The sequence below is a fragment of the Palaemon carinicauda genome, chromosome 34 (assembly GCF_036898095.1).
Source record: "Palaemon carinicauda isolate YSFRI2023 chromosome 34, ASM3689809v2, whole genome shotgun sequence".
Classification (NCBI taxonomy): Eukaryota; Metazoa; Arthropoda; class Malacostraca; order Decapoda; family Palaemonidae; genus Palaemon; species Palaemon carinicauda.
The window spans coordinates 13379512-13394713 of NC_090758.1; the positions used below are offsets into that span (position 1 = coordinate 13379512).

A 15202-nucleotide genomic window follows, 5' to 3' on the forward strand; every position below is an offset into this window, starting at 1 on the left:
GCTGGGGTGCTGGAGGTTTACAGGGCTTAGATGTCAGAGCCCTATGTAGGAGGGAGTCTTGGTGGGACTTCCTCCACCTCTCAGCGGCCTTCTCCACGTCCCTAGGCTCAAACAAGTTCGTTCACATCACGGAAGAATGTCTGAGCCTGCTGATCTCGGTGTTGGGGACCTTTTGATGGAACCTCTCAGACACCGCATCTCGACGTTTCAAGATGGTGTTAGCCCACAGGTTCGAGACTTGGTGAGCTAGAAACTCGATCGTGCGAGTGCCTGAGAATAAAAAAGGGATTTTGACGTAGGAAAAATCTATTTCTGGGCGAGGGACCTGTGCCGCCCAGTGAATAAGCTCCATTTAAGCACTTATTCTTAGGTAATTTACTGCTAAATATACCAGAGAAAAAATGTAAAGGAGTGCTAGGTTAACTAGCTCGCTCACCTATTGGTGTCGGTATAAAATTGGGCGTATATTCCAGAGGTCCCGCACTATTTAGATTAATCCACGACAGAGAACCTCAATAGAGGAGAGCCGTTCAACCTCACTCGGTACTACTACAATGCATCCGCTCAGAACCCAACTCCTTAGCACCCAAAGTTTGGGGACTCCAAGGGAGAGGAGCTGGGAGGGTTCACTGGGCGGCACAGGTCCCTCGCCCAGAAATAGATTTTTCCTACGTCAAAATCCCTTTTCTGGGCTCGAACCTGTGCCGCCCAGTGAATCTATACAAGAGAAAAATGTCACCAAACTTGCAAAATAAAGGAAAAAACATAAGCGTAAGAGAAATACAGGATGCTTTAATCAGAGATGAGTACCAAAAAACAATTATAAGGGTATCTTAAATATGAACATAAATCCAATAAGGTAGGTATAATAATGCCGTGAGTGATAATATATACAGATACTCAGGAGCATAAAATTTACAAATATAATAACAGTATTCAGGTGCGAGACCAACGAATACAATAGGGTATAAATGAGGCAGGTAAGAGGGAGAGATAAAGAGTCAAGGCATTAACCTGTGAGTTACTCGGGAGTAACTACGCTCCCTGCGGCTACTGTAGAAAATTTTAGGGCTTCCAAATGTTTAAGGTAGTGTTTCTTGAACACTGACGGTGATTTCCACCCTGTATACCTGGAAAGGTCTGTAAAATTCATGTGGTGAAAGAAGTTCACCGAGGTGGCAACCGCCCTGATATCATGTGCAAGAGGAAAAGAGTCAGGGTTAGCTTGTTTAATAAAATACAAAATTTGTTGCCTGATCCCTTTAATAGTAATGGTACCGCCTTGTTCTCTAACGAATAGAGGCCCCGAGGAGTTAGAGGAGGTCCGGGATAGATAAGACCTAAGAGTAGTGACAGGGCACAGCGACGGATCTTGCGTGAGGGGAACAATTTTCCAGGAGGCCCATCTGTTTTGAGGGTCTTCATTCTTAGCCAAAAAGAATTTGTTAGGAGAAAGAAGGACCTCTCCTGAAGGCAGAAAGTCAATATGACCCGGGTCTCTCGACAAGGCTGCCAATTCAGAAATTCTTGCCCCGGAAGCCAAGCTCACTAGGAAAAGTGTTTTCCTGAGAAGGGGCATGTAATCACAAGAACTGTTAATGGTATCAGAAGCCAATTTGAGTACGTCATTAAGGAACCAGGTCACCGGGGTAGGACGAGTAACCGGTTTCAGTCTGGCACAAGCTTTCGGAATTGAAGCTAACAAAGAGTCGGTTAAGTCTATGTTAAAACCCACTAGGAAGATCTTTTTCAGAGCCGATTTAATAGTGGTGATAGTATTGGCTGCCAGACCTGATTCTAATAAAGATCTAAAGAAAGTGACTGTAAGGTTCAAGTTCATACAGTTCACGTCTGAGTCTATTAAAAATTTTGCCAACTTTTTAACTGCAGAGTCATACTGACGGATGGTGGAATCCCGTTTATCTGATTCTAGGAACAAGGTGTTTTGAGGATCAATATTGGCACCATGCATAGCCGCAAACTTCATAAAGTCCATAAAGTTAGGGCGCTCTGAATGTTTGAGAAAGCGTACACAACGCGTGTTTGTACTATCTGAGACAGAACCGGATTGGGTATCGGGTGAGGGTATAGTCTCAACTCCCGCAGGAGAGGATACCAGTTGCTCTTGGGCCAGTTGGGTGCGACCAAGGCTACTTGTCCCTTGAAGGATCTCAGTTTGTCTAGAACTTTCAGCAAAAGATTCACCGGGGGAAAGAGATAAATCTTTTCCCAATTGTCCCAATTCTGTGACATGGCGTCTGTGGCGTAAGCCTGAGGGTCTAGATTGGGAGCCACATATACTCTCAATTTGTGGTTGGATTCCGTGGCGAAGAGGTCCACTTGGAGACCGGGAACCTGAGAGAGAATCCACCGAAATGACTTTAGATCGAGTGACCATTCCGATTCTAGAGGGGAGGTCCGGGACAGGGCGTCTGCCACTACATTCCGGACTCCCGCCAGGTGGACAGCTGAAAGATGCCAACGGTTCGAGGCTGCTAGGGAGAATATGGCTACTAGAACATGGTTCAGAGGCCCTGACTTTGACCCGCCTCTGTTGAGGCAGCGGACCACCACTTCGCTGTCGAGGACCAGACGAAGGTGTTGTTTCTTGGGAAGAGCGAGACGTTTCAGGGTTAGAAGAACTGCCATGGCCTCTAGCACATTGATGTGAAAATGGCGGAACAAGGGAGTCCAAAGACCTTGAACTTTCTTGAGCTGGGAATAGCCGCCCCAACCTGATAGGGATGCGTCTGTGTGAATGATTAATTCCGGGGGCGGAAATCGAAGGGGAACTGACTTTGACAGACTGTTTGCTCTTGTCCAAGGAAGAAGTCTTTCCCGTAGAATGGGAGGAAGGCGGACTTTCCTGTCCCGGAGCTTCCGGTTCGCCCTCGAACGCCAGACACGATTGATATCTTTCAATTTTGCCTTCAGAAGAAGATCCGTCACTGAGGCAAACTGAAGGGACCCCAGAATCTTCTCTTGAAGCCGTCTGGAACTTACTTTGTCTTTGAGAAAGCGTTTGGTGTTTCTTGCAATCTCTAACCTCTTGGGTCTGGGAAGACACAGAGTATGAGATATAAGATCCCATTGCAGGCCGAGCCATTGGAACTTCGATTTTGGAAGAAGACGGGACTTCTTGAAGTTGATCTGGAAGCCTAGAGATTGAAGATAATGGATGACTTTGTGAGTGGCTTTTAGGCAATTTTGGGAGGTGTCTGACCAAATGAGCCAGTCGTCCAGATAGGCTACTACTTGAATCCCTTGATTCCTGAGTTCCTGAACAGCGACTTCTGCTAGCTTTGTGAAGATCCTTGGGGCAATGTTGAGCCCGAAAGGCATCACCTTGAAGGAGTAACTTTTGTCCCCTAAGCGAAAGCCTAGGTACGGACGGAAGTGTCTCGCTATCGGGACGTGATAGTAGGCGTCTGTAAGATCGATAGAGGTGGTGACGGCCCCACGGGGAAGTAAGGTCCGCACCTGCGAGACGGTAAGCATTCGAAACTTGTCGCATTGAATGGACAAGTTGAGAAGGGATAGATCTAGAATCACTCTTCTCTTGTCTGAATCCTTCTTCGGGACACTGAACAGCCGACCTTGAAACTTCAGATGTTTCGTTTCTTGTATGGCATTCTTTTGTAAAAGTTCCTGGACAAATTCGACCAGGTCCGGAGTGGAATGTTGACGAAATTTGTTCGGAGGAGGAGGTCCTTGAATCCAACTCCACCCTAGTCCCTTGGAGATGATACTGAACGCCCAGGGACTGAACCTCCATTTGTTGCGGAAGGCATAGAGCCTCCCCCCTACCTGCTGCACCTCAGTATTGGTTTGAGGAGTTGCCTCCACGTCCGCCTCGGAAGTTCTTTCCTCTGCGAAAGGCTCTTCCCCTGCCTTTGTTCTGGTTAGAGCCACGGTGGTAGCCTCTACCTCTACCATAACTCTGGGAAGAGCTATGAGCCTCGTAGGACTGGTTAAAGGCAGGGGAAGTGGCGGAGGCACCAGAAAGCTGGCTCTTAGGTAGCAGAACGGTGACATAGTCATCCGAAGGAGCCCGAGAGGTGGAAGGCTGTGCAGGGGCAACAGAAGATGGAGGAAGAGGCAGCCGGAAGTTGGATGAAGCACTCTGTTGTTGCCTGAACTGGGTGGAGGTATATGGTCTAAGCTTCTTCCTACCCCGGGCTTGATAATTTGCGGGGTCATACTTGCGTTTAGGGGTCAAACCCCAACGGGCTTTAAGGCTCTGATTAACCCTAGTGGCCTCCGCCAAGACTTCCTCTACGAGATCCTCGGGGAAGAGATTTGAACCCCAACAGGAGGACCGGATGAGTTTATTAGGTTCATGCCTAATCGTCGCCTCAGCTAGAACATGCTTGCGACATCTGCGTTTAGCAGTAGCAAAGTCATATAAGTCATAATATAACGACTGTAGCGTAGCCTTGTTGAGAGACTTAAAAATACTCTCCGTATCGTAAGTCAAGGCTATCGACTCCGTGGATGTGGCCAGGTTTAGAGTACGGCCCACACGTAGGCGGGAATCATATTCCTGTTTAATGAGAGATTCCGGGAGACGGGGAAGCTTCTCACTAAACAAGACTGAGGCACAGTCTGCTGCAAGCTTGCCGGAGGTAAAGGTGGTATGGACGTTGTCCCAACACTCAATACCTGAGGGAAGAAGGAGGGAGATTGGATCCACCTCTCGGATGGGAGGCAAGGGCTTCTCCTCCAGAGCATATTGAAAGGCAAGCTCTGCCACCTTATTGACGCATGGAGTCAAGGTGGTCTTGTCCATTAAGAACATCGTAAAGGAGCTTTTATGAGGCGTCAGCATGGTGTTAGTGCAGCCGATGTCATTCAAAAATCTGGCCCAAACAGATTGGGCTTGCTCCTTCGGGAAGATGACCGTCTCTTTGGGGACCTTGTCTAATCGGACTAAAGCTTCCTCGGTAAGTCTGGCATAACCATGAAATGGAAATGCCAGACCCGGAGGAAAGAATTCAAAGTCCTCTAGAGGGCGAGTGCCAAGGCCCTCCAGAGTCAACATTCCGTCTGAGAACGGGGAATGAAGAGCCATCCGCCAGGGGTTGTTCTTGGCAAACGGCGGGAGCTTAGAGGCATCCGGTATGAGAGAGCTTTGGACTCTCTCCGGAGCTCCTTGCTCTAAAGCCCCAATTCTCTGACCGAAGTTAGAGAACATCGTGTCCATCCTCGACTGCATCTCCGAAACCAACTTTTCCTGCATCTCCGACACGATGCGAAGCATAGCTGATTCGGAAAGGCCCGGGCTAGCAGCAGGAGGGGCGGAAGGAACTCCCGGGTCGTGAGACTTAGAGGAGGAACCAGAGGTCTTTGAAGACGGGTTCGTACCATGTTTAGAGCCATGAGAAGTCTTGTGAGGCTTGCGAGCTTTGGGTAAGGTCCTTGAAGTAGACTTATCCTTAGGGGGAACCGGGTATGAACGTTGAGACGAATCACGGTCCCCAGAAAATCCAAGAAAGGAAGAGCGATCAGAAGAAGAAGAAAGAGCGGGGCTGAGGATAGGAATCTCAGCGCCGGACACACCTGCCTCACTTACCACCCTACCTGTATCCGGCTCGTCTAGCAACATTGGTTCGACGTCCAGGTTCATGGAGGCAACATTGTCCTCCAGACCTCCGGGGGCGTCCGATGGATCTTGCTCTGGGTCGATGAGACCCGTTATAGTGGCATCAATGTGGGCAATGATGGGAGCTGCCACATGCCTAGCCACAGCAGCTGAAGACTTGGCGTTGGGGTAAACCATGGTGCAGTAGTCCTCAGATAGGACGTACGGCCGCTTAGACTTTACATTCCGGGCAAAACCACCAACCCACACCTTCAGTGTGGCCCGAGCCGCAGACTTTTGCTCCGGGGATGCCTGAAATAATAGTGGGAATTATAAAAGGGAAACTCCCAATGGTCCTTCAAGACCATAAATATCTTACTAATAGTAAATAAAATAAGAAGGCAATATAGCCAACGGGACTCACCGAGTCAGAACCAAGGGTAGTGATGAGGTCGAAGCAAATCACACAGTTATCCGGGTGCCATACCACAACGTCTTCCAGTTGAACCCCACAAGGGGCGTGAGATCGGCAGACGGAGTGGCCACAAGGCTGGTGCAGAACAGCTGCACAGGCCGGCGTCAGACAATGCACCATCTGTAAAAAGAATAGTATATGAGAAACTGTAATTCTCTTAATTAGGGGCGGGTCTGGAGGACCCGGGCCTAACATAGGTCTAACACAAGATTAGAGCCTAACTGTACTATTCTATAAGTGGCCTAACATAGGTCTAACACAAGAATAGAGTTTAACTGTACTATTCTTTTAAGTAGGGCCTAACATAGGTCTAACACAAGATTAGACTGTAAAAAATAAAATAATTTTTTTTTTTTTTTTTTTTTTTTTTTTTTTTTTTTTTTTTTTTTTAGGGGCGGGTCCGGAGGACCCGGGCCTAACATAGGTCTAACGCAAGGTTAGAGCTTAACTATAATATTCTTACATAGGGGCGGGACCGGGGGTCCCGGGCCTAAACATAAGTCTGACTTGAAACTAAAGTATAGCCATCCATTCCGGTCAAGCCGGGAGCATAAAAAAGGATGCAAAAACAAGGAATTAAGACACATAGTGTCTGATTTCCCGGGGTGGGGTAGACCCCGGGCCGGGAAATAAAGGTATATTCAATACCAATTCCTTTAGGGACTCCGGGGTAGTGATCTGTCATATATAATCATCATAGGAAATGTTATAAAATAATAGGGGGGCGGAACTGTAACTAAGAACTGCCAATCGAACCCGGAGGGTTTCGTATAACATAAGCCAGAATGAAAAGTGAATATAAAATAGGGTACACCGGGATCCAACTCTGTAGACCGGTGGCCAACCAGACTAGACAGAGACTAAACCGCCGGGCCACCCGGAGGACAAAGTCCATAAACACTTAACTACCCCCTCTAAAAGGAGGGAAGGCAACGGTCCCTTAGTGGAGGGGGGAGAAGCCTAGCCTCCCACCTAGCTAGAGGGGGAGCGTGGGGGAGGATCACGTGATACGAGGCAGCAGGGCTACCAACTGACGATCCCCAACAGACAGATCAAACGGAGTAATGGCACAAATATTCATTATAATAATAATAAAAGCGTTAAATATATGAATAAACACATAGAAAATTTTTGGGCAAGGCATGCAACATAAATAATTAAATCGCAAAAGACACACCTGATGGCTAAAATAACATTGCCGCCTTAGCACGGTCGGCAGCCATAGCGATACGTAAATGATATCGGCCCAAAAATTGAACCACGAGGATTCTAAACGCTAAATAATGAATATTCACAATAACAAATAATATTTGATAATAAACATAAAACACATAGTAACACCGCAAGTGAAAATTAAAAGCTCTCAAAAACAGGAGTACCAACTGTAGTGAAATCAAGCAAGATCGGTATGAACGAAGAGAATAAACTCCTATAATATAAATATTAAACGATCTAGGTTGCTCAAAACACAGTAAAACCCAGCTTGGTACTTAACTTGGACGGTGTCTCCTGGGAAACCGACGAAGAAGCCATAATTCACTAGAAAATATCCAAAAATCGAGAGCACTTGAAAAATGCGGGTTACTGCACAAGTCGTGCTAAACGGAGTTGAGTTCTGAGCGGATGCATTGTAGTAGTACCGAGTGAGGTTGAACGGCTCTCCTCTATTGGGGTTCTCTGTTGTGGATTAATCTAAATAGTGCGGGACCTCTGGAATATACGCCCAATTTTATACCGACACCAATAGGTGAGCGAGCTAGTTAACCTAGCACTCCTTTACATTTTTTCTCTGGTATATTTAGCAGTAAATTACCTAAGAATAAGTGCTTAAATGGAGCTTATTCACTGGGCGGCACAGGTTCGAGCCCAGAAAGGTCTCCATAGCTTTCCTGGTATGTTCTCTGGATAAATCCTCCGAACGTATCAGGATACCTATGGTCCCTAGCCAAATATCCAGCCACGAAATGGCCTACATGGCACACTTCTCCATCTTCTCCTGGCTAAGGATCTCAGTCGCCGAGAATGAGACCTGCCGGTTGGAGTCTCTCTCAAGAGGAACTCCCCTGGTAAGCTCTTCCAACGAATGGTGAAGGGGAAGAGCCAAACAAGTCTCCTCTACGATGTCGAAGTACCTCCTCTGTTGTACACGAGGACGTGGGAGGAGCTTGTTGCTGGCGCTGGATCGGCTGGAGGAGGCAAGCTCGGAGAGCTGGACTTCGATCTTGTCCCTGGCACTCTTGACCCCTTGAGACCAGGACAAAGCCGCACTGGCCTTTGAGGGTTTTTGAGTCCCAAAGACTCGGTCCAAGACCGTGTCTTTGCCCTCACGAGGAGGAATCTCTGGGGACAGCAAACCCATTGAGAGTCCTCATAAGGGTCAGAACCTGCCAGAACGCATGTTCTGACTCCTGCAGCTCTCCTCCTGAAGGACTAGCAGCGAAGTCTTCTGTCCCCAAAGGCTCTTCTTGGGGGGACTCGCGGACATTCTCCGAATGACTGGCTGGCTCCGGTCTAAGTCTTGATGAAGACTTTGGTACCGTCTTGGAGTCCTTCGACTCCCTCCTGGGAGGGATGCAAAACTCCAACAACGACGGGGGTAGGCTCTTCTCCACCCCTACCCGAGAAGACTTTCCAGCGCGAGGTGGGGTTTCCCTCATTGGTGCGATGGGGGAACGCCTCACCTCACGTGACTCCCCTGAGGACGGGAAGTCTTCCTCCGAAGGAGAGGGAGAAAAAGTCGGGGGGGGTGAGGGGGCCTGCCTCAAAGACTTACGAGGAGTCAGCTTTGCCCTCGGAGAAGTTACCACGTTTGAAACGAAACTCCTCTTTTCCTCTTCAGGGGAGTAGAAGCTGCCAAGGATTTGTGGCCCAGGTCAGAGAGAACAGGCTTAAACGCCTGTACGACCGCTCAGACCAGTGTCCCAAACCAAGGCTGCTGGCTGACGGCTGCGCTGTCAAATACTCCCTCTGGAGGGACAGGGATCGACCGATCCCTGGGAGGAGTTACCAAAGGGGGGTTCGCCTGAAAAGAAGATGATGGAGAAGATATGTCTCTGGACCTTTCTGGAACCTTCCCCCTGCCGGCGAGCGCGCTATTCTGCGCTTGCGGGGGGGGAAGTGGCGATGGTGACCTTGCGACGCGCGTTGTCCTGCAGCCTCGCGCGTGGGAGGGTATTGGCGAACGCGCTGGTGCTCGCGCGATGGGGAATACCCGGGGTCGCGCGAGGGTGCGGGCGGGCGATGGCGCGTAGGAGCGCATGCCGGAGATAGCACAGGGTGCGCAGAAGATAGTTTGCGCACTCGCGCGCGCGAATGTGAATGGTTGCGCGCAGGACCAGGATGAAGAGCCCGTGTGGGCGATGATACCATTGGGCGCGAGTGGGTGACTGCGCGCAGATGCGTGCTGGCGAGGGATGGCGCGCAGGTGAAGATCGACGGCTCGTTGGCGAGCGCTGACGAGCAGGGGAAGCATTCAACTTCCCTACTGCGCCCAGATCGGAAGATCGTTGGCGCGGAGAGCACTGGCGCGCAGGAGAACGATGGCGCGCAGAAGGTTGAAGGCGCGCTGGCGATCAGGGGAGCGCTGATGCACTTTAGCAGAAACATCAGCCAACGGTGAGCGCTAACACGCTTTATCAGGATCGTCGGCAGCAGATAAGCACTGGCGCGTAAGGGACGCATGCGCCCTTGTTGCCGCAAAGGGACCGTTGCCTGTCTCACAAAAACAGGATGGGTAGGCGCCCACAGCGCATCAGCAGCCAGGAACGGCGACGGCAGGTCAGCAGGTCTGACGGGTGGAAGGTCGACGTGTCCTTTGTAAGGACGACCTTCCACCGAAGGGGATCGCGAACGATCCACAGAGAGGTCCAGGGTTGTAGCAGGAACAGTCGGAGATCGATGACAAGGCTCCTCTGCGGCGGACTGTGGCGATGATGATGAACCGAAGAGGCGCCTCCTCACACCCTTGTGAGGTGAAGGAAGGCCTCTCCGGCGAAGAGGAAGGCGAGCTTTACACCGTATGTGCCCTCTGGGGGCCGTTGGGTCAGCGAGCTGACCGTCAGCAGTCCTCCGAAGAGGAGTCTCTGTGAGTGAACTCCCCCGAGGGGGAGAATGACCAGCAGGAGAGACTGTTGGACTTAGTTCCTCCCTCGAAGGTTGAGCAAAGGGAGAAACTAAGCCTTCAGCCACAGCAGGTTGATCAGTTGCAGAGGTCGGAGATACCGCATCGGAAGCCTCTGCCACCACAACGTTGACGATAGACAGAGGATCAACCTCTGCCAAAGTCGGCGATTGTTTGACAGCGGCACCCAACCGGATCATGTCAAACAAGGCTTCCTTGGAGGGCGAACCTTCGAGCCCCAAGGAAGACCAAAACTGGAACAAATCACTAGTGTTTACATTAATATTTAATTCCTCCCCAGGGGGAGGAGAAGGAGCTGCCTTGCTATGGGAAGCAACACCCTCTCCCGAACCCCGAGGTCGGTAAACAGAACTATGGCCTACGCTACCACTCGACGGTCTCTCGGAAGAAACCGATCGAGCGGGAGCTTCGGTGGAGGTTTGGGCAACGGAAGAAGAGTCCTTGGGAATTTTTCCTTTCAAAGAAACCTTCAAAGGAGAAATATCCCGCTTGGACTTCTTCTTCCGTCGCCGAGAAAACCTTTCCCACTGGGAGGTAGACCACTCCCTACACTCACCACACTTATTAGTTCTATCACACCGTTGCCCCCTACAATAAGGACAAAGGGTGTGAGGGTCCGTCTCAACCGCCGACATAAACGTACCACAAGGGCGGTCGGGTAATCCAGGACACTTGCGCATGATAGCAGAGGCCAACTTCACAAACACACCTGTAGAAGAGAAAGCAAAAAGGCATTAATGGCTGTCAGAGAGGCAAGGGTGAGAGCGGACACGTCTGACTACCACCCGAGCCGAGAGCAAAGTGAGCTCAAGCACAGGTGTGTGTGAGGGGGGTGGGTAGCAAGCTACCCTCCCTACCCCCCGCTAACTAGCGGTGGGGTAGTAAACCCTCGTTAAAATTCTAATGGCTCGTCATTTCAGCTACGCCGAAAGTAATAACCCCTATTAAATAGCGTGGTTTGTATGTCAGTTACGGAACAAATAATGCTTTGGGTTAAACTACTGTATACTGGAATAGTTTGGCCATGAAATACCCATGCTTAAAGGAACATGAATCTTGTAGTTCTCATGCATAAAAGCAACTTCAATTGGGAAATTCTGTTTTGGCCCATCAATTTCAAAATCTTGACAGCTAGGCAAATTCAAAAATTCATTATATCCAAATAATAATATTCTCAATTACCACACTACTGTATATAAATTGGGGAAAATGGTGATCCATGGGTAAATATATGATACTGTAACTTCTAGCCAAATCATCATAATCATCCTCTCCTCCTACGCTTATTGACGCAAAGGGCCTCGGTTAGATTTCACCAGCTAAATACATGAACCATATATTTTTCCCACTTGCTATGTTGTGTTTTATGCATTTCTCACCATGGTTATTGGAGCAAACCACCCGTTCATGAGTTTTTGGGCCCCCTTATATAAAGAAAATTATGGGGGACCCCAGTGGGAAAAGTGGTTTTGTTTTGGGTGGGGAAACGCCAAAAAAACCACTGAATTGCAGCAATAATAATGGTCAGAAATGCAAAATAAACACTAGATAACCAGTTGGATAAATATATGGTTCATGTAAGTGGCTAAAAATTAAAGTATCATAATTATCTAGGATTCACTTCACGTCATTCTAATGGTTTTTGCTCCGTATATACTGGCAAGTGGTAATGTTGAGCTGTGCTTGTAATCTCCGTGGCTCATTATTTCAGGGTTATTTTTTACTTTCACATGGGTAACAATAGCTATACACTGAACGGAGAGCATTTACATCCTAATTAATTGCTGACATAGATGAAATTACACTATATTTCAAAATAGATTGTACTTCCCTAAGTTCCCTCTTGAAGATGTCTCTATGTGATGGTGGTTTAACTCAAGCTGAAGGGAAAGGGAGGAAAAACAAATGGCTGTTGTAGAACAACATTCGGGAGCTTCTGCCAAAGTATTTGAAAGCTCCTAATTGATTAAAAAAAGTCAGGTAATGATTACATCATAGAAAAACCAGAAAACCTGGCCAAAGCAAATGCAAGCAATGCATGCGCAGTTACCACAGTAACTCAACGTCCAGATGTAAACCATGGAGTTGGAGTAAGAGATAGACTTCACATTTTAATTAACCGACATGTGCACCTCACTGTGAATCATTCACAAGATTTTGTGGATCCCAAGACAGGTGCACATACTCAAAACATCGAAAGGCTGTGGCGGGATATCAAGAGTTACGTTCTCCATGGCGGAATTCAAGAAGAATATTTCATTCAATATTTATCTTGTTATGTCTTTATCCGCCAGGTAAAAATTATTATAATATGTATTTTAACGTTGTTTCGTTTTTTCAATAATTAGCAAACTAAAGTGTGCTTATTTTTCCAGCACAAGAGGTCCGAGAGCTTACATAATTTCCTGCTTCAACCCACCAAACTGTACCCCCACCCATCTACGTCTACAACAGGGTCAGTGACAGTTCTTCCTTTGTCGACAGAAGACCCTCAGCCTTCGACCTCCCAAACTTAGGGTAAGGATTTATTTGTGAGTTGTGATTTCGTTTTAGTTTGTGACCTGGGAAGGGGGTCCGGGGGCTTGCCCCAGCTAGGGGCTGTGACCTGGGAAGGTTTGTGACTGGGGAACTACTAGGTTAGGTTAGGTGGGTTTGTTAGGTTCTGTACCCTTTTACAAATCTCAAATGTGTTGAATAATCATGTTTGACCTATGTTCAGTCACTTACATGATCCATATATTTTTACAACTAGTCATCTTGTTCTTATTTTGCATTTTTGACCATTATTATTGCTGTAAATCACTCGTTTATGACATTTCTCCACCCTAAAAACCCCAGTTTCCCACTGGGGTCCCCCATAATTATCTTTATTCAAGGGGGTCCAAAAACTCATGAACAGGTGGTTTGCCCCAATAATCAAGGTCAGAAAGGCATAGAACACAAGATAACGAGTAGGAAAAATATATGGTTCATGTATTTGGCTAGAAATTAAAGTATTATATATTTACCAGAGAAAAATACACAAACTAGCCAGCACACTCATCCATTTCATGGTGTACGTATGATAGTGGCCACCTGTATGTTATTACATCTAACTTAGAATATTTTAGAATACAGCAGTGTAAGGGGGGGAGTCGCTAGGCCCCCCCCCCATTACGTAAGTAGGTAAGAACACGCCTTGTAGGTTAGGTTAGAGGGGAAAGTTTATGTTAGGTGATGTTTATTTTCAATCCACGCGGTAGGAACTGGCCGCTGTTATACAAAGGTTCCTCCATTTCTTTTAGCAAATTTCAGTTTCGCTAGTATATAAAGTATCATATGTTAACCAAAATGCGAATTTTGACGCATCTTCCAATCAATTGGGCTGGTGTAAATTATAGTCGACATAAAATATATCAAATTTAATTGTGATGTCAAAGTACACTTTACCTAACGGCGTATTTTTTTAATTACCATGGCTTGGAAAATTTATATGAACAGATATCACAAAAATTGATGGTTAACACCATCAAGAATGATAAAAACATAACCATGAGATATTCTATCAAAAAAAATATATACAATCAAACATGATGTCGGCGTCACTGCTATAGGTTGATGGTCATTGTATAATTCATCTTGGTTTCATTGTAGTGTATTACAGGGCGATGTAACCTAGGAAAACAACTACTTTTTCTTATAGAAAAAATTACGCTCTCTTCGAAAATGACACTCGTTCCCGTCACAAATGAATAGTTTCAAAAATATATATACATCTATATCCTCCGATAATGGGGGACCCCCAGTGGGAACTCGGGGTTTTGGGTGGGGAAAACATACTGGGGAATCGATATATAAACGTAAAACAAGCCTTTTCTTCTCTATTCATTGCCTTCTTGAAATTATAATAACCGGAGGAAAATACAAAACAGTATATCTGAATAAACTTTGGAGGCGCCGTTGCAAAGATTGTGTCATGAAAAAATACAGTAACCAGTGCTGCCAACGTCCGATGTAGATCAAATGTTATTTTGTGACCTGTCATACTACTAGGCTAGGTTAGGTGGGTTTGTTAGGTTCTGTGCCCTTTTTGTACTTTTTATATATTGGGTAAAACTTATAAGGAGAAATTATTTAAAATACGTATGGAAATATCTATCATTGCTATCGTTAGTAATGTCAGCGTGCCGTTGGTAACTCTGTGTACCATACGTCAACGTTGGTAACTCTGTGTACCATACATCAACGTTGGTAACACTGTATTATTGGTAACGTTGCTAATGTTACCATTCGCAGGACATTCGTAAGAGAAGTGACACCGTGCAACTTGAAGTTAGCCGAATTGGTTGATCTGTTTGTTTCTGATTGAAATGAACATCAAAATCCGGTTAGATCACGTTATTTACTACAGGAAAACATATATTTTCTGTTCGAAATCTCACCCTGTAATACAATAAACAATTACCTTAATCTTAATAAAAATATTTGGGATATATGTATGATAGCTGCCCCCTGTATGTATTATTATGGCTAACTTAGAATACGACAGTGTAAGGGGGGGGATCACAGGGGGCGTTAGCCCCCCATCAGGTCTGTAGGTAAGGACACGGCTTGTAGGTTAGGTTATGGGGGGAAAGTTTAGGTCCATTTTTAATCAACGCATGAGGAACTGGCCGTTGATATTCAAAGGCTCCAAATATTTGCCTCGTAGTGCAATGTACATATTCAAATGCTTTCATTAATGGTGCCATAGCCACCATCATTAGTGTAAACGTAAGATTGCTAGAATAGAATGAATGACATGTATGATATTTACCCTTTCCTTCATTGTTATTATTTCCACTGCATCCATGCAGCTACAGAGACACACTTTGTTGCAAGTACATTCCAATAAATTGTAACAAAATTATCATTATTCTTCTTCTTGGGAAGATTTATCCATGTTGACACTAGGTGACTGGCGATGATGAAGAGTAGCTTTGTTTACAACTGTGGTTATTTAATTCGCCACTAGATGGCAGGTCGC

General features: G+C 46.7%; 1 protein-coding gene across 4 annotated transcripts in view; it reads right to left on the bottom strand.

Moving 5' to 3' along the window:
- The window catches only part of LOC137627076 (uncharacterized), a 95338-nt gene that overhangs the window by 74467 nt on the left and 5669 nt on the right, over positions 1 to 15202 (bottom strand). For 2 of the 4 annotated variants that reach the window (XM_068358065.1, XM_068358064.1), the window contains exon 1: positions 14993 to 15193. The exons of the other annotated variants lie outside the window; for them this stretch is intronic. In XM_068358065.1, coding sequence (XP_068214166.1) covers positions 14993 to 15028 — 36 coding nt within the window. In that variant the 5' untranslated portion in view covers positions 15029 to 15193. Of the gene's footprint in view, positions 1 to 14992; positions 15194 to 15202 lie in introns of those variants that run through there. 4 annotated transcript variants of the gene reach the window in all.